This window comes from Sceloporus undulatus, chromosome 7, assembly GCF_019175285.1.
Source record: "Sceloporus undulatus isolate JIND9_A2432 ecotype Alabama chromosome 7, SceUnd_v1.1, whole genome shotgun sequence".
Classification (NCBI taxonomy): domain Eukaryota; kingdom Metazoa; phylum Chordata; class Lepidosauria; order Squamata; family Phrynosomatidae; genus Sceloporus; species Sceloporus undulatus.
In genome coordinates, this window is record NC_056528.1 from 18,929,975 (window position 1) to 18,956,471 (window position 26,497).

The 26,497-nt window shown below is 43.4% G+C and overlaps 1 protein-coding gene across 1 annotated transcript in view; it reads left to right on the forward strand.

Annotated features, from left to right (window-relative positions):
- Positions 1-10,004: 10,004 nt before the first annotated feature.
- LOC121936764 (collagen alpha-1(V) chain-like) overlaps positions 10,005-26,497 on the forward strand; it is a 68,188-nt gene continuing 51,695 nt past the window's right edge. The window contains exon 1 of the mRNA XM_042479320.1: positions 10,005-10,223. Coding sequence (XP_042335254.1) covers positions 10,118-10,223 — 106 coding nt within the window. The 5' untranslated portion in view covers positions 10,005-10,117. The remainder of the gene's footprint in view (positions 10,224-26,497) is intronic.

Below are 26,497 nucleotides of genomic sequence, written 5' to 3' on the forward strand. Positions count from 1 at the left end.
CAGCCCCTTTGTATCTGCTGTAAGGAATAGGGAAATGCCCTGTAAGACAAAAGAGAGCTTCTCCTTGCAAGAGATCCAGCCTGGGCCTCCATCTCAGCTCCTTCCAAGCCATCTTGTCTTTAGGCTCTGTATCTGTCATGTTCGTTCATCTCTCCTGTTTGTAAGTCAGTCTTGGAAGTGACACTCTAAATGACTTTTCCAGCTGATGTTTGGCCATTTTTAATATTTGACAGATGTGGATTTCATGAGTGTGTGTGTGTTTTTCCCCCCATTCCCTACTTCGTTTTCAATGGAGTTGGAACAAATGATGTTTTTTTGTTCCATCCCCACCTTTTGCCAAGCGCACTTCATTCTCTGGGTCTAGAGGAGTCAGTTGCCAGTGTAGCTTTGGGGATGCCTCCTGTGAACCATTGCTGTCAGACACATCAGGGCAGCCTCAAAACATGGTGTGTAGAACTCTACACTGGGCCTGAAGCAAAAAGATCTCTGGACTTGAATCCTTTTAATTTGTGTTGTCCTCTCCTTGTTCTGTCCTTTGCTATTCTTCTTGTTTAACTTCAAGTCATTTCCAACTTATGGAGACCTTAAGGCAAGCCTATTATGGGGTTTTCTAGGCAAGATTTGCTCGGAGGGTTTGCCATTCCACTGGGCCTAAGAGTATGGGACTTACTGAAGTTCTCCCAATGGATTTCTATGGCCAAGCAAGGATCTGAAATCTGGTCTTGTTCAATTGTAGGTTGGAATGGGGATGTCCTATTTTGCTCTTGGGAAGCAAACCAGATTCTCAGCATGAAAGCACAGAGTTTCACAGAGTTACAAGGAGAGAGTCAGAGCTCACCAAAATGTTGTCTGGGAAGGAGAGGTAGTCCAGTCCAGTCCACATTGTCCTTATATCAATACAAAATCCAGACAAACAGTCCAAAGGGTAGTCCAGTAGAGTAATCCAGTAGGATAGTCAGGAGTCCAAGCATAGTTCAAGGCAAACAGTGAAATGGTCATGGAACATGGCACCAGCATTGCTTCTACCAAGAAGGGTTGGTTATCAGCAACACTTGTCTGGGGCTGGTGCTTGATTATTTATAGCCTGCCTGGGTCTCATACATGATCCATATACAAGTGTTCTGAGTTCTTTGTCCTAACTCTTAGCTGGTATAGGCATAGGTATGTTTGCATCTTCCTCTGATGGTTGTGGCTGCTGGGTAGTCCGATCTTATGGCTTTGGCCTGACATGTCCTCAAGGTTTTCAGCTTTCTATCAGAGCCTTCATTCTCTGACTCAGGGTCCATCACAGGTCCTGGAGGCAGGGCATGACATGGGATGCCATCCTTCCCTAAATTTCTTCTTGAAGGAAGCAACAAATAATTTTAGGAATTTTCCTCCCTCTGTGAGAAAGTAATTGAAAACCCCACAGTTCTGAAAATTTGTCACACTTTGGGATTTCTTCTTTCCAAAAAATGCATGTGGTTGCTTTGAAAAATAATATTATGACACAGGCAGACAACTGAGAGTAGATGGATTCTCAAGGAACAAAGGAGGGCTGGGTGATGCAGGAAGAGAATAGGTGTGGACACACACATACAATAAATGACCATAAACATGTTGTGCCAAAAACCCCTAGATGTTGCATCCACACTGCACACATAATCTAGTTTGACACCACTTTAACTGCCATGACTCAGTGATATGGGATTCTGGGAACTGTAGTTTTGTGAGACATTTAGCCTTCTCTGTCACAGAGCTCTGGTGCCACAACAAACTACAATTCCCAGAATACCATAGCATTGAGCCATGGCAGTCAAAGTGCTGTCAAACTGAATTATATATGCAGTGTGATTGCAGCCGAAGAGTGACACGAAATCAAACTACCAGTAAGTATAAGCATGTTTCTGTTTCGGCAATCTTGAGTATGGTTAGTCTGCCACGTGCAAAAACAAAATATCCCAGGGGATCTGAAGGGAAACATATAGATGAGTAAGTTGTTGTTGTGTGCATTCAAGTCGTTTCTGATTTATGGTGACCCTAAAGTGAATCTATCATGGTTTTTTTGGGCAAGATTTGTTCAGAGGGGGTTTGTCATTGCCTTCCTTTGAGGCTGAGACTATGTGACTTGCCCAATGTCACCTGAGGGCTTTCAATGGCTGTGTAGGGATTTGAACACTGGTCTCCAGTGTCATAGTCCAATGCTCAAACCATTATGTCATGCAGACAACAACATAATTCTGGCCATTAGCTGGACAACTAGATTGTGTCTACCCTGCCCTCAGTGGTCGTTGCTGCTTATTTCAAGTACCAGTCTTCCATGTTCATCCAACACAGAATTCTTGCCATCTTTGGGATCAGATGTGGACTGTAGTTTGGATTTACATTTGGAGAAGCAATACCTTAATAGAAGAACCCCAATGTCTGGGGGAAGGGACAAATTCATTAATTGCAAGTCTGTATCGGTCTTTCATGGAACAAGATGCAAATCTCTGGAAAAGAAAAGCTCTTAGCGAAATCCTGGAATGTTTTTATCATCAGTTCAAGTTGGGGGGAGCTTCTAATTTCAGCCTTCTTGATTTACATTCCATGTCTTCGGACTCTAAGGCAGGAGTTCTTGAACTTCCAAAAGCTCTTTCAGTATGCTGAAATCTTTCTTTGCTAGTAAATCCCACAGAGCTTAAAACAGAAGACGGGGAAAAATTCGCTCCCAACAGCTACAGAACTGAAATATCTTTGCTAGATTAGGCATGGTGACATGAACAGGCTTCCTACGAAATCCAGCTTTTTCTCTCTTCCGACGGTATGACTCATTCTCTTTCTTTTTCACCCTTGTTGAAAAACACATTTCACCTGCAGAATGGCAGAGAAAGACTTGGAAGCCTGATCACAGGCCATTCTCCTGATCCAGCAAAATACCCTGCAAAAGATTGTTTTGATAAAAAGAGAACATTGGAACTGATTAGGAAGTATGAATATTTGGGATGATGTTGGCAACTTCAGAAATTTGCTTTCTTCATCGCTGAAACACAGCCATGTGCAAATTGTGTGCCAAATAAGTTCTGAATTGCAAGGACTCTTGGCTGCATCCGCATTGCAGGGACGAAGCAGTTTGACACTATTTTAACTGCCATGGCTCCGTGCAATGGAATTCTGGGATTTGTAGTTTTGTGAAACATTTAGCCATCTCTGTCAGAGAGCTCTAGAGACACAACAAATTAAAGATCTTAAAATTCCATAGCATTGAGCCCTGGGAGCTAAAGTGGTGCCAAAATGGATTATTTCTGTAATGAAGATGCAGCCTATGCCAGTCCAGGATTGTTGTCATCTGGGGTTTTTCAAACTCAAAAAACATGTTTTTCAACCTTTAAAAATAAAAAATACTGAATATTCTTCCCACTCCTACATTTGAACGAGAAAACCAAACAACCAATCAACCCTCAGTAATAAGGATAAAACCGATGAATCACAGTATATCTGCATTGCAGAATTAATGTAGTTTGACACCATTTTAACTGTCACGGCTCCATGCTATGAAGCCCTGGCATTTGTAGTCACACCAGACCCCTCTGGAGGAGAAGGCTATATAGCTCATAAAACTACATGACCCAGAATTCCATAGCCTTGAACCATGGCAGTTAATTACATGTCAAATGGCATAAATTCTGCAGTGCAGATGCAGCCACAGTAAGCTAAATCATGAACAGCATGTCATGTTGAAATTTATCCGGACATGACCTGATGCTGGAATCTGTAGGATAAAATTGGCCTGGTAGACACCCATTAACAGTGAGGTCCCCCGTTTCCAGCTATAATACATCTCAAATTGTCATACTTTACAGCAGGGTCATAATCGTCAACTGTTCCCATTTGGCAGGAACAGTCCCAGTTACTCCTCTGCCATCCCCCTTTTTGGACGCTTTTAAAATGTCCTGGTTTCTTTCCCCTCCTCCCACTCTCCCCATAGCCATTAAAATTAATAATATCCCAGAGAGGTAAATGCATGAAAATCTGGTATGCAGTCATTTCCCTTCTCGCTGCCGTCGCTCCTTGTGTCGTCAGCACAGAGAATGCATCTTGAAATATTTTGCATTTCCTGCATTACCAAAGTTGCTTCTGATTCCTTTCAATCCCTTGGAATTTGGAGTTGGAGAAGGGTAATTTTGGGGGGGGGGCGGGAGTGGCCTCCGCCCATTTGTCCTTGTAGAAGGCTCGGATACTTCTAATGAGCCTTCCAAGGTATCTGTGAGATTTCCCTCGCCGGTAAGCTGAACCCTTCCTTACACACCCCCTTGGAAAAGGTCATGCTTCTAAACAATGAACTATTTGTGTCAACCACAAGGGAACAGGAGGGGGAGGAAAAAAGAGCCAGGCCACATCTGGAAGCAAAAATAGAGGGAGGGGGGAAGCCAAGACCAAAATATCACCTAAACAGTACCTGGACACTTCATTTGGCATCCGCAAAGGCAATCTTGTGACATTGTCATTTTCGTCTGTATTGTTTGCTGTGGTAAGATTGGCACTGCTTCGCCTGAGGGTCACTGACTTTCAAAGTGTCCCGTTACAGCAAACGCCCACCACCCATTGCCTTCACAACAGGCTGGCAAGAAAAAAATAACAGATAGGGACCCCCTTTGTGTAGTTGTGCTCGCCTCATCTTACACCAAAGAGGACTGACGTTGAGATAACGTTCCCACCCTGTGCCCCCAGGCCATGAGGCAAGAGATTCATTCTACTTACAGGTCCCTTCTAAAGTATCTCCCATGGATTAGAGAATGGAAAGGATATCCAAATCATCATCATCATCATCATCATCACATCATCATCATCGTCATCATCACATCATCCTGTTTCCTGATTGTTGCAACAACCTGACAAGGAAAGTCCTAGACCGATGAGACTCTCACAGACCAGGGCTTATTCTGTACAATATTCGCTGTGGCTTGCTTTGCATACGAAGCAGCTTTTCAGCACAGAAAACCATTTATTGATTTTCTGAGCATATATTTTCTGTATGAGCTTAATGGCCCTTGTGGCGTCTTTCAACTCTATCTTTAATTATGTACAATGATTCTTTAACTAGGGGCTTGACAGATGGGCAGCTCCGTGCCGCCCGCCTTTGCCCCAAGTCGGTGCTGGCAGCAGCCGGACGCTGCAGCACCGACGTGCCGCCAAAAATAAGCTTCCTAGACGGCTTCTTTTTGTGCAGCGCTGTAAAGGGGAAAGGGTGTCACCATGGTGGCGTCGACGCTGCAGACGGGGTCTTTGTCATCATGGTGGCCCCTGTGTGGATAGGAGGCCACCTGATGGAACTGTCGGCATGTAGCAGGATTCGGGGTGTGCAGTTGGTGGCATGCTCCCGAACCCTAGAATGGGCCCAGGGCAGCACAAAGCACCCGTTTGTACCGGGCCAATGTAGATTATGTACTGCCCATCATCATCATCATCACATCAATCATCATCATCATCACATCATCCATCATCATCATCATCTAGCCTACCAGTAGTAGAACTGGTTACAATGCTGTTCCTGAATTCCTGTTTGCCTAACTGCCCATCGGGAGCGATTGCTGTGTCTGACTTTGCCTCTTGGAATCTCCTTGTTTAGCTGTTGTTTGAATCTGGTTCCTCCTCACTTGGTTCTTATAATTCACTGTTAGGACCTTGTTTGCTTGACTTTTGCACTCCTTTAACCTCTTCTTCTCTATTGTCCTTCTCTGCTAGTAGTATTGGCCCTTGGACTTAAGCAGTGGACATTGCTACTGGTTCTTGTCCAGTTTGGAACAGGGCAGCCTGAAAGACTGAACTTCCCTTACCTATTTCTAGACCTGTGATTCACCAAACGTTGGTCCTCTAGATGTTTTGGACTTCAGCTTCCAGGATTCTTGAGTGTTGGCCAGGTTGGCCGGGTCTTCTGGGAGTTGAAGTCCAAAACACCTGAAGGACCAAAGTCTGGTATTCATAGGGCTGGACCCTGTAGTCCAGACCCCCCAAGACTGATAATTTGGACCCCCAAAGTCAGGCAGAAGACTTTCAACCTAAGACCCTTTTAGAAGGAGATACATGTTGCGTTTCCCTTATCCAGAATTCCAAATGCCAAACTACTCCAAAACCTTTTTCATTGGTGGCTCAAGCTGCATCTACACTGAAAAGTTAATGCAGTTTGACATGGATTTAACTTTCTTGGCTCCATGCTGTGGAATCCTGGGATGTGTAGTCTGCTGTGTCACCTGACAGAGGAGGCTAAATAGCTCACAAAAGTGCAAATCACAGGATTCCATAGCACTGAGCCAAGACAGTGAATGCAGTATCAAACTGCATTAATTCTGCAGTGCTGATGCAGTCTGTTTTACCAGATTACTGCACCACACTCTTCTGCGCCTGCAGTTCCACTTTGATCATTCTGGCTGCCTCCTGTTGCATTCTGGCATTTGCAGTTTTGCATTCTGGGATTTGCAGGGGTAGCCTGAGCAGTAAAAGTAGAATAGCAGCACTAGAAAAGTGTAGTGCAAGAATGTGGTTGGAATACTGACAATCCTGGTTAAAGGACTGACTGACGGATTAAGTGATGTGGAAGAACTCTGGCAAGATATTCAGAGTCAACATTTCCCAGCTTTCCTTCTTAACCCACAGAGATTGTCTTGTGTATATCCAAAACGATGGGGAAAAGATTTGTGTTGACTTGAAGTGTTGACTTGAGTCCAGAGCTAGGCACCTTATATAAAGCAGGTTTCCGTGCTGGCCTCCTACTCAACCCCTGTTATCACATGAGTGTTTGGGTCAAATGTGTGTGTTGTCATCTGTATCTAATGGTAGAGGGTGCAAAACTAGTCCTTAGGGTGATGACAGCAAGACTGGGCTAAACCAGTAAGAGGAATCCCAGAATCAATGCGATTTGGCTAGACATAGTTTGGAAATGACAACTTTGTCCTTTGGAAAGGACACGGCTGAAAAAGAATGCTGTAGTGGTTTCATTGAGTGTTTTTTAAAAAGATAAGGTCACACTCAAATCAGAAAGGATCCAAGCAACGTGGAACTGGTTCCCCATGCTTTTAGGCTGAGAGTGGTCATTTCTTTTTTTAAGGGTGCATTGGGACCTCCACAACATTCTTTGGAGGAGAGGCTTCATTGATAAGGCTCTCCGTCCAAATCTATTTTTAATCAAATTGGCTTATCTCTTAATGGCTCGACTTCCTCTGCTCTTCCGATTATCACCTTAAGTACTAGTTATCAAGAGAACACAGCCATCAAGAGATTCCACCTAAACAGTAGGAAGAACATCCTGATAGTAAGCACTGTTTGACAGTAGGATATGCTGCCTTGAAGAGTGGTGGACTCGCCTTCTTTGGAGATGGACCTGTCGAGTGTTTTGACTGTATCTTCCCACATAGCAGAATATGGTTGGATTTGATGACCCTTAGGATCTCTTCCAACTCTATGATTTTATGATTCTTTGGCTGCCTCTGGATAATTTTGAGTGTAATAATGCGTCCCACTGTTTAATGCTAATATTCTCTCTTGGTGTATACACACACACACACATACACATACGTATACACATTTTAATTTGGAAGTAACATTACAAAGTTGGCAGGTACTTAAAAACATAAAGAATCCTCAGTCTAAGCTGAATTAAAGCACCCTCAAACTTTACACTGCAAAGATTCTGTTTTCACAGTAGACAACCAGTGAAATCCAGAACAGAAAAGGTAGCTTAGGGATGGAGATCTTGTAGATTAAGTGGAATCTCTTTTCTTGCAGTTTGAATCCATTGCTCCAGGTCTTAGTCTGTGGAGCAGCAGAAAACAAATTTACTCCATCCTCAATATGACACCCCTTCAAATATTTAAACATGGTGACCATGACACTTCTTAACCTTCTCTTTTCCAGGCTAAACATATATAAGCTGCTTTTCATAAGGCATGGTTTCCAGACCTTCTCCATTTTGGTTTCCTTCCTCTGGACACACTCCAGCATGTCAATATCATTCTTGAATTGTGGTATCCAGAACTGGATGCATTTTTCCAGGTGAGATCTGAGAATAAACTGGCACTATTACTCCCCTCGATCTAGACACTGTACTCCTCTTGATGCCTAGGAACAGTTGGCTTTAATTTGGTGATAGCCTTAGACTCTACTTTGTTACTTCATTGCAAGACTCTTGAGAGCCCAAGTCATCAACAACCTAGCAAGGCTGTGGCTTGCTTGCTTGAATCAATCCATCCCATAATGAGGTCTTTTCTTATTGTCTACCACTTTACATCTGGGAAACATCTGGGATGCTGTAGCTTAGTGGCTAAGATGTCAATTCTGATGATTGGAAGATTGGCAGTTCAAGGCCCGAGTGCGGCATGATGGGGTGAGCTCCTGTCACTAGTCCCAGCTTCTGCCAACCTGGCAGTTCGAAAGGATGCAAATGCAAGCAGATAAATAGGTACCACTTTAGTGGACAGGTGCAGTCATTCTGGCCACATGACCAACGGAGTCATCTTTGGACAACTCTGGCTCTTTAGGTTAGTAACGGAAATACATACCGCCCACTACAGTTGGTTACATCTAGATATTCATGTCACTGGATTACATCTTTTTTTGTGGTTTTTTTGGGCTATGTGGCCATGTTCTAGAAAAGTTTATACCTGACGTTTCGCCAGCATCTGTGGCTGGCATCTTCAGAGAATGCTGACCTGGAAAAGAGAGAGAGAGAGAGAGAGAGAGAGAGAGAGAGAGAGAGAATGTTTATATATATACACACACACACACACACACACACACACACTCCCCGTGTGATCCTGGGTAAGGAGGAGTGTTTCTCATGTTAATCTGGGCACACTGTATAGTGACACTATACAGTGTGCCAACATTCATGCAAAACCTGAGGTTCTAAGCTGTAACTTGTACTCTAAGCTGGCTCTGTCTCATGTACGATGGATGAGCTGGATGGATACTTTCAGCAGGATGGAGTGGTGTGAAATTTTCTCAGTCCCATGCCACTTCCGGAGGTGTTACGGAATTGCATTTAGGGTTGCTTCCCCCTCCCCCTCGTTGAAAACTCCTGGGCTGCGTTCATGCAGAAGTCAGCCTTGTTCTGACAATTCTTGCAAACTAGTGCATGGTATGCAAAATTGTATTCAGATCTTGGGAGAAAATTGTGCAAGATCATATGCAGGGGATAGAACGGCGCTCTTGAGTTTGCTGTTCCCAGACAGTGGGTACTAGCTTTGGGTATTCGGATAGTCGTCAACTTTGAGGAACTTTGGAAATCTGAATTGCTCATGCCAGTCGAATAGAGACGCACTGTCCAAGTTTTCTCTTTAGTGGCTATGTTCAAACTTCCCGCTGGGGGCCTCTCCTTCAGCAACAAGGCTGCCTGGTTGGAGGAAAGAGGAGAGAGGTGGGATCCAGGATGGATGGAGGAAAGGCCCCCTCCCCTCTTTGCCACACACACAACTTTTTCTCTGGCCAACTCCTTCCTCTCTTCCCTTCCTCCTCCTTTCAGCCTCTCTTGCAAAGAGAAAGAGGAAGGCGGTGCCTGGGGCTTTTGCCTGGGCCCTGATTGGCCACCCTGCCTCTGGATTGACACTCTATCCTCATCTGCCTTCCTAGAAGAAAGAGGAGAAGGGGTTGAAAAAAGTTTCACTCCCAGATCAGGGAAGGGACAGGGGAACATCACCAAAAGTTTTTTTTTTAAATGAAGGGCACCCCGGAAAAAGGAGCAGAGAGAGGGACCCGGAAAGGAGTGAAGGAAGGCAAGGCAGAGGAGGAGGAAACACCAAGAGGACTGTAACTTCTTTAAGGAAAACAGAGAGGGCACCCAAACATCTCTTTAAGCCAGCAAGCCAACTTTCTTCTTCTTCTTTTTTTAATTCTCCTCTTCTTCTTTTTTTGCAAAGAGGCAGAGCAGCTGGGAGGAAACTTCTCTGGTGCTCTCCTCTTCCATCCCAAGCATTTTGAAACTCATGGCTTTATAAAGTGTGCATTCCTCTGGGGGTGGGTGGGGAGGGGAGTCTTGACTATTTAATATTTTATATAAATATATATATTAAAGAAAAAAAAGGAGAGTGAACTATTCCATCAGCCTTGAGGTTTGCGTCTTTTGCACAAGCTCTTTCCGAAAATCCTTCTTTTCCCTTGGCGGACCATGGATACTCACACAAGATGGAAAAAGAGGACTTGGGTGCTGAGCTCCAGCTGCCCTTGGAGCATAGGGCTGTTCCTAGTCTATGTACTTGCCCAGAGCCATGCAGGTAAGGACCCACCTTAACCCCATTCTTGAGTTTGATTTGTTGTTTGGTCTTGATCTTTGACTTGTTGATGGTTGGAGACTAACAGTTGCTTTGCCTTCAGGGGACCAAATGATTCCTAGTAACCGTTCCACTTTCTACATGTTCAGATTTGAATTTTGACAGACTAAAGTCTTTGTGCAGAAGAATAGAAGTTGTATACATAGGATTTTTTTTTTTGAGGGGAGAATAGGTTTTTTTAAGATGTCTAACTACAATTTATTTTCCCATTTGATGTTTTCATGGGTGCCCCTCTGGCACCCCACTCATCTCCAAAGTCCTTTTAGCAGCTGGAATCTCTTGGATGCCATTTATCAAAGGAGACGGGAAAGGTAGCAAACTTCAGAAACACAATCTGTGTGTGTGAGAGAGGGTTGCCACTTTCTAGGATGGTAAGAGAATTAGGGTTTTCTCCCTCCCTGCTCCCTCTTGCATCCACTTAAAAACTGAAAACTTGATCTACAAGTATCTGTGTCTTTGAAGGATCTCTTCATAGCTGTGCCCAGGCTTGGAGGTTTCCCCCCTCCCTTTCCCCAAAGAACAATCTGGGATCAAAGGCAAGGACTTTGCAAACTCAGATGAACTTCAGAAAACGGACGCCCCCTAATGTGCTTTCTCTGTACTTGTGTGGAAACCCTGCTTATGCTTTAATCTCTCCAAAAAAAGCCTCCCAAAAAGGGATATTTGGAAAGAATCTGGAGGACGTGGCTTTGTCCCAGTACCGCCCCCTCCGTCCCGTTACATTCAGGAACTACAGATAACCAAACTATTCCATTATATGCATGATCTTTGTGGGAAGGATTGTTATAGTGTCTGGGGATTAGTCAGATCAGGTGGGATCTGGAGAGAGCATCCCCTGGACAGTTCTCTTCCACTTTGACTTCATTCTGTATTTGGTGGTCCATCCATGACATAGACCTTTGCAATGAAAGTCCCTGCCCCAAGGGGATTACGTTCTCACAGTCTACAGGAGCTGAGATGTTAAGAGAGGAAGGTGAAAGGAAAAGAGAGGCATAGTAATGGAAGAACTGATCTGGAGCCTTGGGTCCAAGCTTGAGCAAATCCCAACCTTGTTTGGATCTCAAATCTCAGACTTTGAGAACTGTAGTCCAGAGAAGAAACTTTCCCAAACTTGAGAAAGAGCCTCTGGAAGTGGAGCTGTTGAGAAATGTCCCCAAAGCGAATCAGCTGTCCATATTTCAGTTCTCAGGCATTTGTGGAGGAAAAACACATCTAGCCATTTACTCTTAAGGATTGATCTGGCAGAGTCTTCCAAAACTGATACTCTAAGCTTTCCCTGGACTGCCAAATTAATTACATTGGGGCTTTGGTATCTGCTGGGGTTTGGTTGCAGGGCTCCACACGGATAACAAAATCCATAGATGCTCAAGTTCCATTGAATCCAGTGATGTAGTAAAATGGTGTCGATCATATAAAACAGCAAAATCCAGTTTTGGTTTCTTGGAATTTATATCTTTTTGGAATATTTTCAAGATGTGGATGCTTGAAGTCTTGGATAAATAATCCGTCGATATGGAGGGCCGACTGTACTTCCAATTGTACAGTTGAAGGACAGTAGCTGCAATGAGTTGTGCGCATGGGAACCTTATTTGAAGGCGCAGTCTTTACGTGAGGGGCTAGAAATGTTATGGAAATGGAGTGAACAACACCAGAGATGATAATACTAATGCATCGAACTCATTGTGTTGCGTGAATTTTTCCTATAGTAGGCAATGTCTGAAGACTGCACCATACCATATGTGTCACTGGAAGCCAAAAGCAGTAAAACCTCCTTAGAAATGGAAATAAGTCACATTGCTTCCAAGTAGACATGTCTTTGGAAATAAGCTTTTATTGTGCAATTACTAGGGAGTCGCACCAGAAAACTGATGGACAAATTGAGCTAGCTATTTCTCTATGAATCTACTGATTTTGTTAAATGTATAGAACATCTAATAAACAGCTGAGGATCGGGTGGCCTTCCAGATGTCCCTGGGACTACAGCACCCATCAGCCTTAGCCAGCATGGACAGCAGTTGGGGATGATGAGCTCTGTAGTACAATGTCTTGGGGATGGGTCTATATTACCCAGCCCTGTTCTAAGATTTCATTGCTACAGCAATTAGACCTGACCCCAGCTTTGGGAAAGTTACTTTGTTGGACTACAGCCTCCATGAGTGTCAGCATTCTGTTTGGGGGACTCTGGGAGTTATAGTCCCAATAAATTCCTAAACTCTGGCGGTGTACAGACTGCCCCTATCCCTTTATTTTTGGGATAGTTAACAATCATTATTTGAACATGTGTGCATGCATGTGTGTACAGGCACAAAACTGATATACCCAAAATTAATATAAGCATTATTGAGATAATTAATGTGATAATTACATGCAAATACTAACAATTTTGCATCAATATTCCTTCTACCATTCTCTGTTTCTATCTATCCTCATTCCCACCCACCCCTTGGCGATAGTTTGCTTCTCCAACCCCACCAAAACACCAAAATCCCTGAAGAAAGGGGGGAATTGGCCTAAAACATTGCATCGCTACAGACATGCTAAAATGCACTGGTGTGCCCCACATAGGTTTGAGATAAGATGCCCCCTCTCCTCCCCAATTGCCCACCTCTGGCCTAGAGAGGACCATCATGTCTCTTTATGCCTGCCATTCTGAATGATAGTGTATTCCCTGCACTCATTTTCCAGGTAGTTTTAAAGTAATCTTTTCTATTTTGCAGTGGGTACTCTGATAACAGTGTTTTCAAGACTATTTGGACCCCAAATAGACAGATATAAGTTGGGTTATGATGGTCAAAGCTTGTGGAGGTTTTGGATGATTTGGGAGTCGGGGTGTGCTGTGGCCTATGTGGCCCATGAGCTTCATGATTCCCTTCTTGTGTGAGAAGGGGCTCTTGTGATCTACAAACCTTTGCAGATAATCAGGTTTTATAATGTTGCTGAACAGGAAATGAGTTATGTATTTATGGAAGGGAGGGTGACTATTCTCCTGGGGTCGGGCCATCCTACCGGAAATACTCAGCAAGAGTTTGGACACTTGACACATGTGCGACATCTGTTTTCTTAACCTTTTCCCTCTTTCTTAACACATTTTCCCTCTTTCACTGAAAGCGCAAGTGAAATTTTAGGCACACTATGGTGGCCTAGTAAGTAGGATTGCTATTATTATTATTATTATTATTATTATTATTATTATTATTATTATTATGCTTTATTTATATTGCACTGTAGATTGCTAGGGAGCAAGTAACAAGTGGCAAGGTGCAAATGAATAGAGTGGATTGTGTTGGACTCTCTTTTGTTGGCGCAAAGGTTGGATGGCCATCTCTTTGGAGTGCTTTAGGTACGTGGTTGAATGAGATAGCCTTTGCAATATCTTTCCACTTACAGTTTTATCTGATCTGCTTATCTCCCTGGTGAAGATATTTGCAGTGTTAACCTTCGCATTCCCTTAGGAATTGCACAATTCCTCCTTATGCTTTCTCCCCTGATATGTACCTTTAGTATTTATCAAAGAGAATGGTAGTTGAGCCGAGAAGAAGCTTTATGGGCCGTCTCCTATTGGAGATGGGGTTTGCTTAAACATGATAAAGGTCCCTGCATGTTATTTAGGACTGGGGAACTACAGTCACTAAGCTCAAACTGCCTTTATGGGAAGACTTCTGTGAATCTCTTGGTGACCTTCCAGGAAAACCATGGGTGAGTCAAATGGGGGAAGTGTTAAAGAGTCCTTCAAACCAAGACACCATCTGATGTTCCAAAGGTTTTCAGCTGGTTTGCTTCTCTCACACCGCCACACCCTTTTTAAAGGGCTGAATAAGGATACTAGCAAAAGAAATGCAACACGTGGTAGGAGTTCAAATTGCTATCCTTTGCACACTTTGTTGGCTGGATGATGCATTTGCGAGCCATTGGATAACTTTGAAATGTAGTATTGCAATGTACTGTGCATTCTTGATGTGGCCATATGTATAATTCTGTATGTGGCTAAACCTACTCCATCTTGAAGAGCTAGATAGATAGATAGATAGATAGATAGATAGATAGATAGATAGAATGTCAGTGTATAGGCCTCTAGAAGTTGTTGCAGTACAATTTCCACCATTGTCATTGATAGGGACGATGGGAAATGTACTACAACAACATCAAGAGAGCCAGTGGTTATCCAGCCCTGTTCTAGATCCAATTCTTTACAAGGAGCAGCTCCATGTATGTGAGTTTGGAAATAGAGGTGATATAGAGGTGGGGCATGATAAAACATTAGGAAATTATGTTGACATTCTCGAAATTGGTGAATACATATAGACCAACAATGGGAATCATATGGCCCTCCAGATCTTCTTTCACTGAAAATCCCAGCATCCCTCACTATTGATGATGCTGGCTAGGGCTGCTGGGACTAGCAATCCAGAAACAGCTGGAGAGGGTCATGACTTCCACCTCCGCTGTACAAGACTAGATCTCATAATAGCTGGATTTAGGATCTCCTGTTAAATTGCACTAGTAAACATAAAGCCCTCTGGATGTTGTTGGACTGTAGTTCCCAGCAGCCTCAACTACCAATGGTGAGAAATTGTGGGAACTGCAGTCCAGCACACTAATGCATTAAATCAATTGGCAGCAGGTTCAGGAGGATTGATAAAGTCCTTACACAACAGAACACAAAACAAGATATGGTGAATGCTAATAGTTTAGATAGTTCTTGGGAATTAGATAGATCCACAGAGCGCAGAGTTAGCAATGACCATGAAGCATGAAAAACCCAGTTGAATATCTCTGTTATGAACCGGGGTTCCTCCAAATACTAAGTCAAGGCTTAAGAAACAAATAACTCCTTTGCTGTTGTGTCTTTACACAGTTTGGGCATATCAGCCCTATTATAATACGAGATTGATAAATTATTTTCTTGTCTGCTCACAGGCTTCAAAGGTTATTAACAATAATAGTGGTCGGCTGTAAAATATATGTGTGTAAGGTAAGCAGAAACATTATTTCCTGTAGTGGGAATGTTGTTTTCTGCAAACAACAAGCCGGTGTGAAAATTTTTACAAAATTAACTCCTGAACTGCAAATATTTGCATGAGTCCAAGATTCTCTATCAATAATCTCTATCAGTAATCCAACGTCTCTATCAATAATCCAACGAAGATAGTCATGAGGGCCAGCAGTTCTTCTCTACCTCCGAGGATCAGGAGAGATGGACTGGAAGGAGGGCTTGGCTTCTTAGTGGATGGTTAATCTTCTTCCAGAGAGGCCTGTTGGAGCTAGCCTGCCTCTCTAGTAGGACAATACATATAAAATACTTAGCAATACAGGAAATGAATTTTAAAAAGGCAACAAAAGAACATCAGATAGCAAGTGACAATTATGCAATGCCTGGGAACGCTTCTCTGAACAGGATGGTCTTCAGCTCCGTTTTGAAGCTGGTTTTGATCTAAGAATATCTCAGGGCTGGGAAATGGTGAAGGATGCAAGGGCCTTCTCCCCTGTCTTGTGTGATTGGAAGTGACATCCCACTTCTGGGATAAAACAGGGCCAGTTTCTGAGTTTTATGGAGATGTGGGGGTTAGTAGGAGACCCAAGAAGCCATGTTCTTGTGGTGCTTTAGGTGGCACTTTTGGTAGAAGGTTTTGGCTATGTTCAGATAAAGATTGTGTGTTTCAATGTGGAGATGTTGGGTCCCAGAGTATCCATTCCGCACCCTTTGTATAGCAGTTGTTGGTCTGGTTGGACATAAATTAATTGAATACCTCCCTTCTCTTTTTGATGCTCTACCGCATGCTGTAATTCCATCCTTCCAGGATCTGACCTGGATATTTGGATAGGAGTTGGACATGGTTGTTACATAATTGTAAGGAACCCTTAGAATCAGTCCTCCTCCTCCTTCTAGGTGTTGTAGACTACAACTTACATCAGCCTTATCATTGAGTATGCTGGCTGGGCCTGACAGAGATTTCAGTGCACAGCGTATGAAGCAATCTTGCATAAGGTTGAAGTAGATAACATTCAGATCCAGCAAAGCAATTTCTACACAAAGACACCAGTATCTAATATTCTTCAGTTAATGTCACTATTATTGAAAGCGACCAAGATATATGTACTGTTTATTTCCTTTTCATACTGTGCTGCAAAATGTCCTAAAGGGAGTTTTCATTGTATAATAAAAGCTCTCAATGGATGGCTTTTGAATGGCATTTCCATGGCCATAGGGGCATACACATTAAAATACCAGAAACCAGGGGTCATTGGGGGTTTTGGTGATGGAGTCAGGATTTGGTAAAGTTACTTTTGGGGGGATTACAGCTTCTCGCAAGTCGCAATCCCTTAGCACCGGAGAGCTGTGCAGAGAAAATGAGATTTTTCTTTTCAACATGGCAATCTGGGTTTAAAACAACAACAGTCCAGTATATTAAACAGCACCCTGGGAATTAGCTGGGATTTTGTTCTCTCTTGGTGACTGGTTTTTCCATGTTTAAGATGGGGGGGGGGGGGAGGCAGTCTGAATGGAGTCATTTGCAAACTCTCAGATGCTTCCAGGGCCAAAAAATTAAAATAAGAGATAAGGATATTCATTAAATGATCTGGAAACTTCTCGAGGGGGGGGGCATCTGCGTTAAATGATTTCCATCTGCCAGTACACAAATGGAATCCTTCTCAGACAAATGGGATACTGTTAAGATTCCTTCTGGGTGACTCATGCAGTGAATTTACTTCTGTCTGGCTAAGGTCATTCCCCCAATGCATCAAGACAGCCATATAAGATGGAGGGGAGGAAGATGTGGGGGAGGCTGTGATGTCATGGGGGCAGCCCTGCAACATGTGGGTCCAACCACAGCAAGAAACTCCCACTCCAAATATGGGCATTCTAAGGAATGGGGATGTGAGAAAATGCCGCACGGCTGTAGGATCTGGTTGTTCTAACAGCCTGTGGCATTGCAAAACCATGTGTACTTGAGACTGGAGTGTGCTGTTGGGCAGTTAATATATCTTTGCAATCTTTCCCACAAATGCATCTGGGAGGCAGCGAAAGCTTCATGAGTAATCTCTGCACAAGTCCCTGCTCTGGCCCTGTCTCCTTCCATGCACACTCAACCTCGGGATGTCCGACTGTCCCAATTTAGGAGGGACATGTTTTCTTCTCTGCCATCTTGGTTTTTCAGCTGCCTTAAAAACATCCCAGTTTCTCACTCCTCCTCCTGATTTCCAACTTTATCCTAAGCTTACCTCAATTGCTGCAAACAGAGTGCAAAGGTAATCTGCGCTCAAATTTATCCGGCGGGGAGAGGAACGGTCTGAGTGGAATCTTGCCCTTTCCAGTAGACAGGCAAAAGCAAACAGCTGCAGCTTTTCCTAGTTTGTCTGTTGTTCCTCTTTAATACCATTTGCCATCTTGACTACACACACATCACTTGGACAGTCAACAAAACTGACTGCATTGGTCAAAGCCTGACTTTAAATGTGTCACATCAGTTGTCCTAGCACCATGAAAATAGGTTCTTTTAAACAACAATAACAAAAGTCTACACAGGTCTAATTGAGATAAAGTCGGTCTCTAGGTCTGAAGATTGCTATCCAAAGAACTGGCATAAACACCTTTGGCTGAGATCCTACACTGAGACTGTGTAAAGTAAATCTAGCCAAGACGACTAAACTGATGCTGTTATACTTTGGACATATCTTGAGATGATGTAGTCTTGACCACACTCTGTTGTAGCTTGGCCCCATGTGTTCCAGTTTTCATCTCTGAATTGTGTGTAATAAGGTCTATCTGCAATTCAGTTTGGGTTGTATGATGTTCCTTGTACATCGAGAGGCTGCTCAGCAGGGTATCTAGCATTGCTTTATGGGCTTTGGGGCTTCATTTTGGTGTCTGGTCCTCTGGTGAGCCAGCTTGTTTGACTGTGTTTGTTTGGCTGGGATGTGGTATCCAAAAAACAAAATCTGTAGCAGGGGTGAGGCAAAGGCAAAAGTGGTTAGGAGCCAAAGGCAATAGAAACTGGGACACGGGAGGTTTTGGCAACTGGGAGCTCCTCTTTGGCTGCTCTGACTTGGCCTGGAAAGAGAGTAAAGCAGGGTGAGAATCATGTTGGCTCATTGGTTGTTATCGAACAGCGAGTTCTCACCAGATTAGACAATAAGAAAAGAATTCTGGGAGATGTAGTCCAACAATATCTGGAGGGCTGCCTAGTCAGAAGAGAGGGCAGAAGAGAAACAAGCCATTTTTCAAAAGGAAGAAGCATGGATCCATTGCTGAATTCTTTGGTCCTGACTCTTTGCCTATAAGGCAGAATATCTGTTCTGCAAGACTGAGCACTAAGAATTTTGGCTAGATTCATGTATATTAGTCCTCAACCTGGTTAGACACATTGGGTTTAGCCACACTGTAGAATTAATGCAGTTTGACACCACTTTTAAGTGTCATGACATATCCTACAGGATCCTGGGATTTGTAGTTTGGTGAGTCTCCAGAGCTCTCTGACAGATCATACTGAATATCTCACCATGTTATATATCCCAGGATTCTGCAGGATAAGTCATGGCAGCTAAAGTGGTATCAAATTGTATTAATTCTGTAGTGTGGCTACACCCCTCAACTAATGGTTGCATGGGGATTCAACACATCAGTCAGTCCACTTTAGTCAATGAGTCTTCTCTAGTTGGGGGTAACAATATGACAGAGGTATTTGTACTGAGGTTAGTATTTCAGAGCTTTATGAATTGCTATGAAAGCTGGACAGTGAAGAACGTGGATAGAAAGAATTCATAGGGCTGTGAATAACAGGGTGTCTTAGTGGTTTCTCATTCATTGGGTTGGCATAAATCAAAGATGACTGACAACAATGAATGACAGCAAGAACTTCAAGCTAGTCACCCAACATGGAAGGTTCCAATAATTTTGCATCCCAATAGAGCTGGTAGTTTCCTCTCTTTAAAAGAGTTGTAGTGGGCCTCATTTGAAGCTTGGTCATCAGCATTCGCTGGTCTAAATCCTGTTGGTTAGTCCAAATGAGAGTAGATCTACTGAATCAACTAATGAATGAATGGATCAACATGCAGTTACATTCCACTGATCTACCAGGTCTTATTGGGCTGGGATGAATAGTAGGATTTAAGTCTGCTTCCACAATGCCTTGCATACATAGTGTATATTTGTGAATACTTCATTGTGGCACATTGGAGCAACAGTAGGGATGTAAATTTTCACATAGGCCCCATACAGACAGGCCAGAATAAAGCTGTTTCAGGTCACTTTGGACCCAAAGTTTAAATGACTGGATGCTTGGATAGGAGTTGGGCTGGTGCAGAGTCAAGGGTGCATTTTATTCTGTTGATGCTGTTTCATTGGGGAGTATGTCTCTGTCTTGCTCAAACATTTTCAAAGGTCTTTCTCTTTCCCACAGCATCCAAGTTTGGATTATTGGACTCTCCACTGAGAGTTAGGCGCCTTACAGACGGGCCTAAGTGGCGCTGTCGTTGCGCCAGGAATACGCGCGAGGGGCGGCGCTTCCGGACGCGCCTTGCCCCTCGCGCGTATTCCGTACGGAAAGATGGTGGCGCCCTATACAGACGGGCACGGCCATCTTGACGTAACGGACGCACAGCATCCGGACGTCTAAACCCGGAAGAGCTGTTGCGAGTGCGCGCTTTGGCACTTGCGGCGGTTCTTCCGGGTTGCCGGAAGGAGTGTAATTTCTGCACTCCTTTTTTGCAGTGCAGAGGAGTTGCGTGGTTTGGCTGCTGCGGCTCCTCCGCGCTGCAACCGGCAGTGGCCCAAGACCGCCCCTTTTGGGCGGTCTGTAATGGGCCTGAGTTAGAAATGGATTGTGCCAGAACTCACAAGCATATCATACATACACTGGTATTCTTTTGGTGATTTATGGATGCCTAAATTCCCTTACACAGCTGCCCCTTTTTAGCCATGGTGTGATTTCCGTATTCACTTCACAGTTGCATAAGTAGGATTCTACAAGTGTAACTGTTGCTGGTGTGTGGTTGTGTATTCTTGCATGGTGTGTGATACATCACTGCCCATTGATTCACTGGGATTATGGAAGCAGTCATTGAACCTTCCCCTTTGAACAATAGGATACTCCAGCATGCCCAAGTGTAACAAGTTACACTCCAGGATCTTGTGTAGTCCCTTCATAGCTTCCTTTCTAAGTCCTAGTCTTTTTCCTGACTTCTTAACTGCAGTCTCTGCTCTGACTGATGCTTGAATCCCTGTCTCAGTCTTGAACTATTTCAATGTCTTCATCATCTACTGTTAAATCATGTAGATCATCTGTGGTCATTGTATTTCTTAATGTTCCTGCCTTTTGCACTTTCTGTCTTTATCTTGCTTTGTCTTCTCAACTGCAATATTCAGCAGAAGAGTAGTAGTATGCAACTACCACTTGGCAATGTGCGTGTAGATTTAGTGTATGCAAGAATGATGTAGGATAGTGGTTCCTAAACCTTGGGCCTCCAGCTGAATGTTTCCAGAGAGTTGTCCAGATAGATCAGAGATATCTTCTAGTCAACAAAATACCCTTTAGGTGTGATAGACTGCCATTTGGAAAAGGTGGGGCAATCAAATCTCTGGTCCATGATGGTTTTGCTTACATTCAAAGACATAGCTGTGTTAGGGCACATTCACACTTACCTTTTTGTCCTGGGGAGATCTGTATCTCTTCCATGACACAATACCAGGTCGCAGTTACAACTATGATTTAAATCCATATTTCCATTGCATTTAAACCCAGTTTGGAGTTCCCACTGGTGCCGGATCATTTCCAAATGGAGACACCTCCATTTCCAGAAATGATCCCATGTTATCTGGATAAATCTGGTAGCGCATTCTCACTACTGATCTGGATCGTTGTGGTGCCCCCCCCAAAAAAATGTGATAAGGTACTCACAAAATGCACCAGTTTAAATGCCCCCCACACTCTCCCCATAAACTGCACTGAGTGCAGTTGGGGCAACTGTAGACACTATACAAATAACCCAGTGTCCACACTGAGTTATTTAGTAGTGTGAATGCACCCTTAGTCTGTAAAATCAGTATGCAAAGAGATCTTGTAGCACCATTGAGACTAACTGAAAGAGAGAAGTTGGTAGCATGAGCTTTTGTAGAATTGAGCCTACTTCCTCAGATGCATGGGTTTCCTTACAGTCAGTCATAATTCTGTTCTTTCTGCATCAGCCTGAACCAAAATCAGATTTTTTAACAAACAAAAACATGGCTTTCCCTGATGTAACATTTTTTGTATTCAGCACCACACCAAAGAGGAACAACAATTGATTTGATGGATAAACACAGCCTAAATTGATAGATGCACTCGGTATGAAGGCTACAGCGCAGAAATAACATGCTGAATTGATATAGTCGGTGTGAGGAATGCAATGCATAAATGCATACTAAATTGAGAGATACGATTGACACAGTGCCTAAATGCTAAACACAGAAATTGTTGGGTTGCATTAAAGAACAGTTTGTGTATTTAAATGTTTAGTTATCCATTTATGTATACTTCCCTCCCTCCGCTGCTTGCATTTTTGGTACAGTTTTTGAGTCAAAACCCAGAAAATGGTATAGTTCTAAAGGTTAGCTGTGCTCCAATCTACATTAGCTCATTTGAACAACAACACCCAAATCAAGTAAACTTCTTTCTCAACTCCCATCAGCCACAGTCAGCACAAGGATGATGGGAACTGTACCTAAGCAATTTTTGAAAGCCAGTGGATGTCATGATAGGACTGAAGATGTTTGCTTTGTGAGGTTAAGCTTGTTTTAGAAGCTCAAATGACAGTGATTAAAGCACGAGTTGTATATATATTTACCTAAGAGTAATCTCCATTATTTAGCATGCCTAAGGTTTATGATCATAGGGTAGGAGTTTATTCTAGATGTCATTATCCTACCAGGTACGGTGGATAGGGAGAGAGCTGCTTCTGAGCTATGAAACTCGGTTCCATCAGAGGATATATTGCATTATTGTTGTTGTTGTTGGGTGCCTTGAAGTAATTTCTGATTTATGGAGACACTAAGGTCAACATAGAGTGTGTCCCCCAACATTTCATTGACGAAAACCAGAGGCATGCTAGCATTTTGTACTCCAGTAAGGTCTCATACCTTCCAGCTTTCCTGATTTCACAGGAACAGTGCTGTTTAAATTCTCTGCACTCCCACTTTTTCAGCTGCGTTTTAAATGTCCCACTTTCTTTTTCCTCCTCCCACCTTTCCTCCTCGTACTCTGCTTACTTCAGTTGCTGTGAAGTGCAAAAGATATTTTGCATTCAGTTAACTCAGCAGAGGAAAGAGGAGGGAAGGAATCTTGCCCTTCCCAACAGGCTCAGCCAAAAGCAAACTGCTGCAGCCTTTCCAAGTTTGTCTGTTCTTCCTCGGTTATAAGTATATAGGCCTGTTACAGACTGCCAAAATAAAGCTGCTTCGGGTCTCTTTGGAGGTATGCTGTTTAAATTATGCATGGGTCCTAAGAGTCCGGAGGTCGCGCCAAAGCCACACTCCATTCCTAAGCCCTGGAGTGTAGCTTTGGTGCAGCTTCCGGATTCTTAGGGTGCATGCATCATTTAAACAACATACCTCCAAAGAGACCCGAAGCAGCTTTATTTTGGCAGTCTGTAACAGGCCTTTGGCTGTCTTCACCTCACTCTGATGTTGTCTAATCACATGCATCCCAGTTTCTATCTATGTGATGTTGAAGTATATGCACCCTATGGCTTTCCTCTTCCAGGGCCTTCATGTCTCCAAACCCCTTTGAGCATTGCATAGAGCTACAGGGGAGAAAATGGAGCCAAATATGTTGTAAGAGAGCAATGCAGGGTACTGTTTTTACTATTAAGTAACCACAAATAGATCTCATCCAGGATTTGGGGAAGGGGCCATAAGTGAAGCTAGGTTTTTGTGGCTTTGTGTTTTTTCTTCTTCTTTGCCCAAAATGAAGGCTTTCCCCTCCCCTTTCCCATTGGGAAACCCAATCCAAAGCTTCTAGCCAGCCCTGATGATAAAACCAGATTTTCATTGTGCTGATGGTTAAGACATCACATGATCCTTTTTGGAGTCCAAGTGTGTTATTCTTCAAAGCTAAAAAAAAGGATGAAATTTTTGTGGCAGTACGTAGAGCCATAAAATTCAGCCTGAGAATTGGAAACAGGAGTGGCTTCCAGAGACCTGTGGCAGCTTTCTTAAGAATTACTTGGTAGCCGGGAGCCGAAGAGGTACGAGTGTCAAACAGAACTTGAGAACTAAATGCAGTGAGGCAAAAGAGGCCTCTCAAATGGGCATCAGTTTTATATTGTACCAATGATGCTTCCAAGAGCGGAACCCACTGTGGAGGTCCATGCAACAGTTGGGAAACACAAAGGAAAACATGTTGGTGGACTGTACTTTTGCTTCTGAACATGCTGTAAGGGGCAGGAATCCACGATGACAAGCCAGGGTGGCATTTATATTGGGCATCATAGAGTTGGAAGTGGACTCATGGGCAGGGTCACCAGGTAAAGGCATCCCCAGCAAGGAGATGTCCAGAGAAGGAGACTCCACCACCTCTTTCTTGGTTCCATTTCTGAACTGCTGTTACTGTCAAGCAGGTCCTTCTGATATTCAATGTAAATCTATTCTCCTGTAATTTTGAACCATTAAACATGTTCCTATCCTTTGGGGAAACAGAACAGTCCTGTCCCTTCCTCTTTGTGCCAGCTCTTGAGGTATTTCAAGAATGCAGTCTTGTCACCCGCTCAATCTTCTCTTCACCAGGCTGGTGAATGCCCAGCTCCTTCACCAGGCTAGGTACACGCTCAGCTCATTCAATCTTTCTTCATATGTTTTATTCTACAGACCCCTTAATCCTCATTACCCTTCTCTAAACCTCCTTACACTGAGGTACCCAGAACTGAATAGAATAGTCCAGAGGAGGCATACTGATCATTATAGCAAGTAGCAAGTACATTTCTGTACCACTTATCAGTGCACTTAAGCACTCTCTAAGTGGTTTACAATGTGTAAGCTAATTGCCCTCAACAAGCAGGGTATTCATTTTAGCAACCTATGGAAGGATGCCAGGCTGAGTCAACCCTGAGCCCCTGCCTGGTATTGAACTCACAACCTTGTGGTTTGTGAGCGAGTGGCTGCAGTACATGCATTTAACCACTGTGCCACCAGGGCTCTTTTCCTAATGTTTAGGTAGAATCTCTTTTCTCACAAATGGAATCTATTGGTTTATGTTCTAGTCTGTGAAAAGACCATCTCCCATTTGTTTGTTTAGACAAAGAGCAGACTATGAGCTCCATACAGCTCTTTTTGTGTCTCCTGAAGCCCCTCCGGTTCCCCCAGTCCCCAAATTCTCCACTTTTTTTAGTGTTGGGATTTTGGGGTTACATTAACCAATTTTGGTTGCTACCATGACCAACATGTTGTATATGAAAAGCCTGCCAGTGTGGCATGGATGTAACAGATGTAACTCTCTGGCTTGTATCTCATGGGTTACTCCAACTAGAGTCAACTGCTTAATGGTGAGAAAACACAAACATACATTCCATAGATTCATTGGCTCTATTCTAGTTGGGACCACTAGGATTTGGACCAATGTCCCATGTTGCTAGGAACAGATACACAGAGTCATACTTCCTCTGATACTGGTGATATACAGTAGGCCCTTGATATCCACTGGACCTCCTGTGGATACCAAGTTCTGTGGATGCTCAAGTATCATTCCATACAATGGCATAGTGAAATGATATCCCTTATATATTGCTTTGTGTATTTTGCTTTGTGTATTTTCAGGCCATTGATGCTTGTATCTATGTATAAACAAGCCCTGAATATTGGGGGGGGGGGGGGGAAGGGGGAGTGTATAACCATCCCAACTAGTGGCTGTTGAGGACCATGACCTCTACCACTTTCTCTAACCCCCTTTTAAAGCCATCCAGGTTGGCAGCGATTGCAACATTTTTTGGCATGTTGTTCCATACTTTAATGATGAACTCGAGTTATTTCTTTGTCTTCAGTCTTCCACCATTCTGCCTCAGCAGCTGACCCCAGGTCCTGTTACGTAAGAAAGAGAAAACCTCTTCTCCGTCTTCTTTCAAGCAATCCCAGTCTGCCTACAATTAATGACAAATCAGAGTATGGAAATCCAAAGTGTGGGAAACAGTCCCATGAGGGTGTACCTCTACATTATAGAAATCATACAGTTTGACAGCTCTTTAACTGCTATGGCTCCATCCTACAGAATCCTGGGATTTGTCCTTTTGTGAGACATCTGCCCTGTTTGGCTAAAAAAGGCTAAAGACCTTGTAAAACTACCGACCCTAGAATAACATATTCATGGATACACAGAACGTAAAGTGATGTCAAAGTGCTTGATTTCTACAGTGGAGATGCACCCAGAATCTCGCCTTGCCAAATTAGGATCATATAGGATTTTTTCTTTTTTCAATTGTTCCTTAATTCAATGGATGCATTCTTAAACTATCAGTTCTGAAGCTTTTCCCCTCCCCTCATTCGTGACCTTTGTTTTTTTATTGCCTGGCCAGACCCATTTTGAACATGTTCTGATGTGGCTCAGCCACATGTGTCCCAATGGTCAACTGTGACATGTTGGGAAGTTGTGCAACAGTGGCGATAAAGATGTTCAAGAGAGGGACGTTGCACTCTACCTATACCTTCACTGAAACATTCAAAACTCCACCTGGGGCAGGGGAAGTCCTAAATCATATCAAAAACCATTATATTAATCCCTATCAGAATCTTTCCTAGTGTTAGGCAAAATGCTTAGGGAAAACATTGATGGGTGGAGGAAAGACAGGCCCCTTTCACCACTGACTGACTTATTGCTTCTCCTTTCTTCCCCTCCTCCAAACCATATACCATTTTCAAAGTCACATTCTCTCAGCCTCAGGGAAGACAATGACAAACCATCTGTGAAATCCTGCCAAGAAAATAGGTACCCATAATAGGATCGCCTTAGGGTTGCCATGAGTCAGAAATGACTTGAAGGCACACAGCAACAAACAAATAGCGGGTTCGCATATACTCCAACAACCCCAGTTTGATAGGGAGAGTCGCATTTCATAGAATCATTGAGCTGCAAGAGACCCCAAAGTCAATATAGTCCAACCCTCTGCCATGCAAGAAGACACAATCAAAACACTCTCGACAAATGGTCATCCAGCCTCTGTTTAAAAACCTCCAAAGAGGGGTCGCCACCACTCTTTAG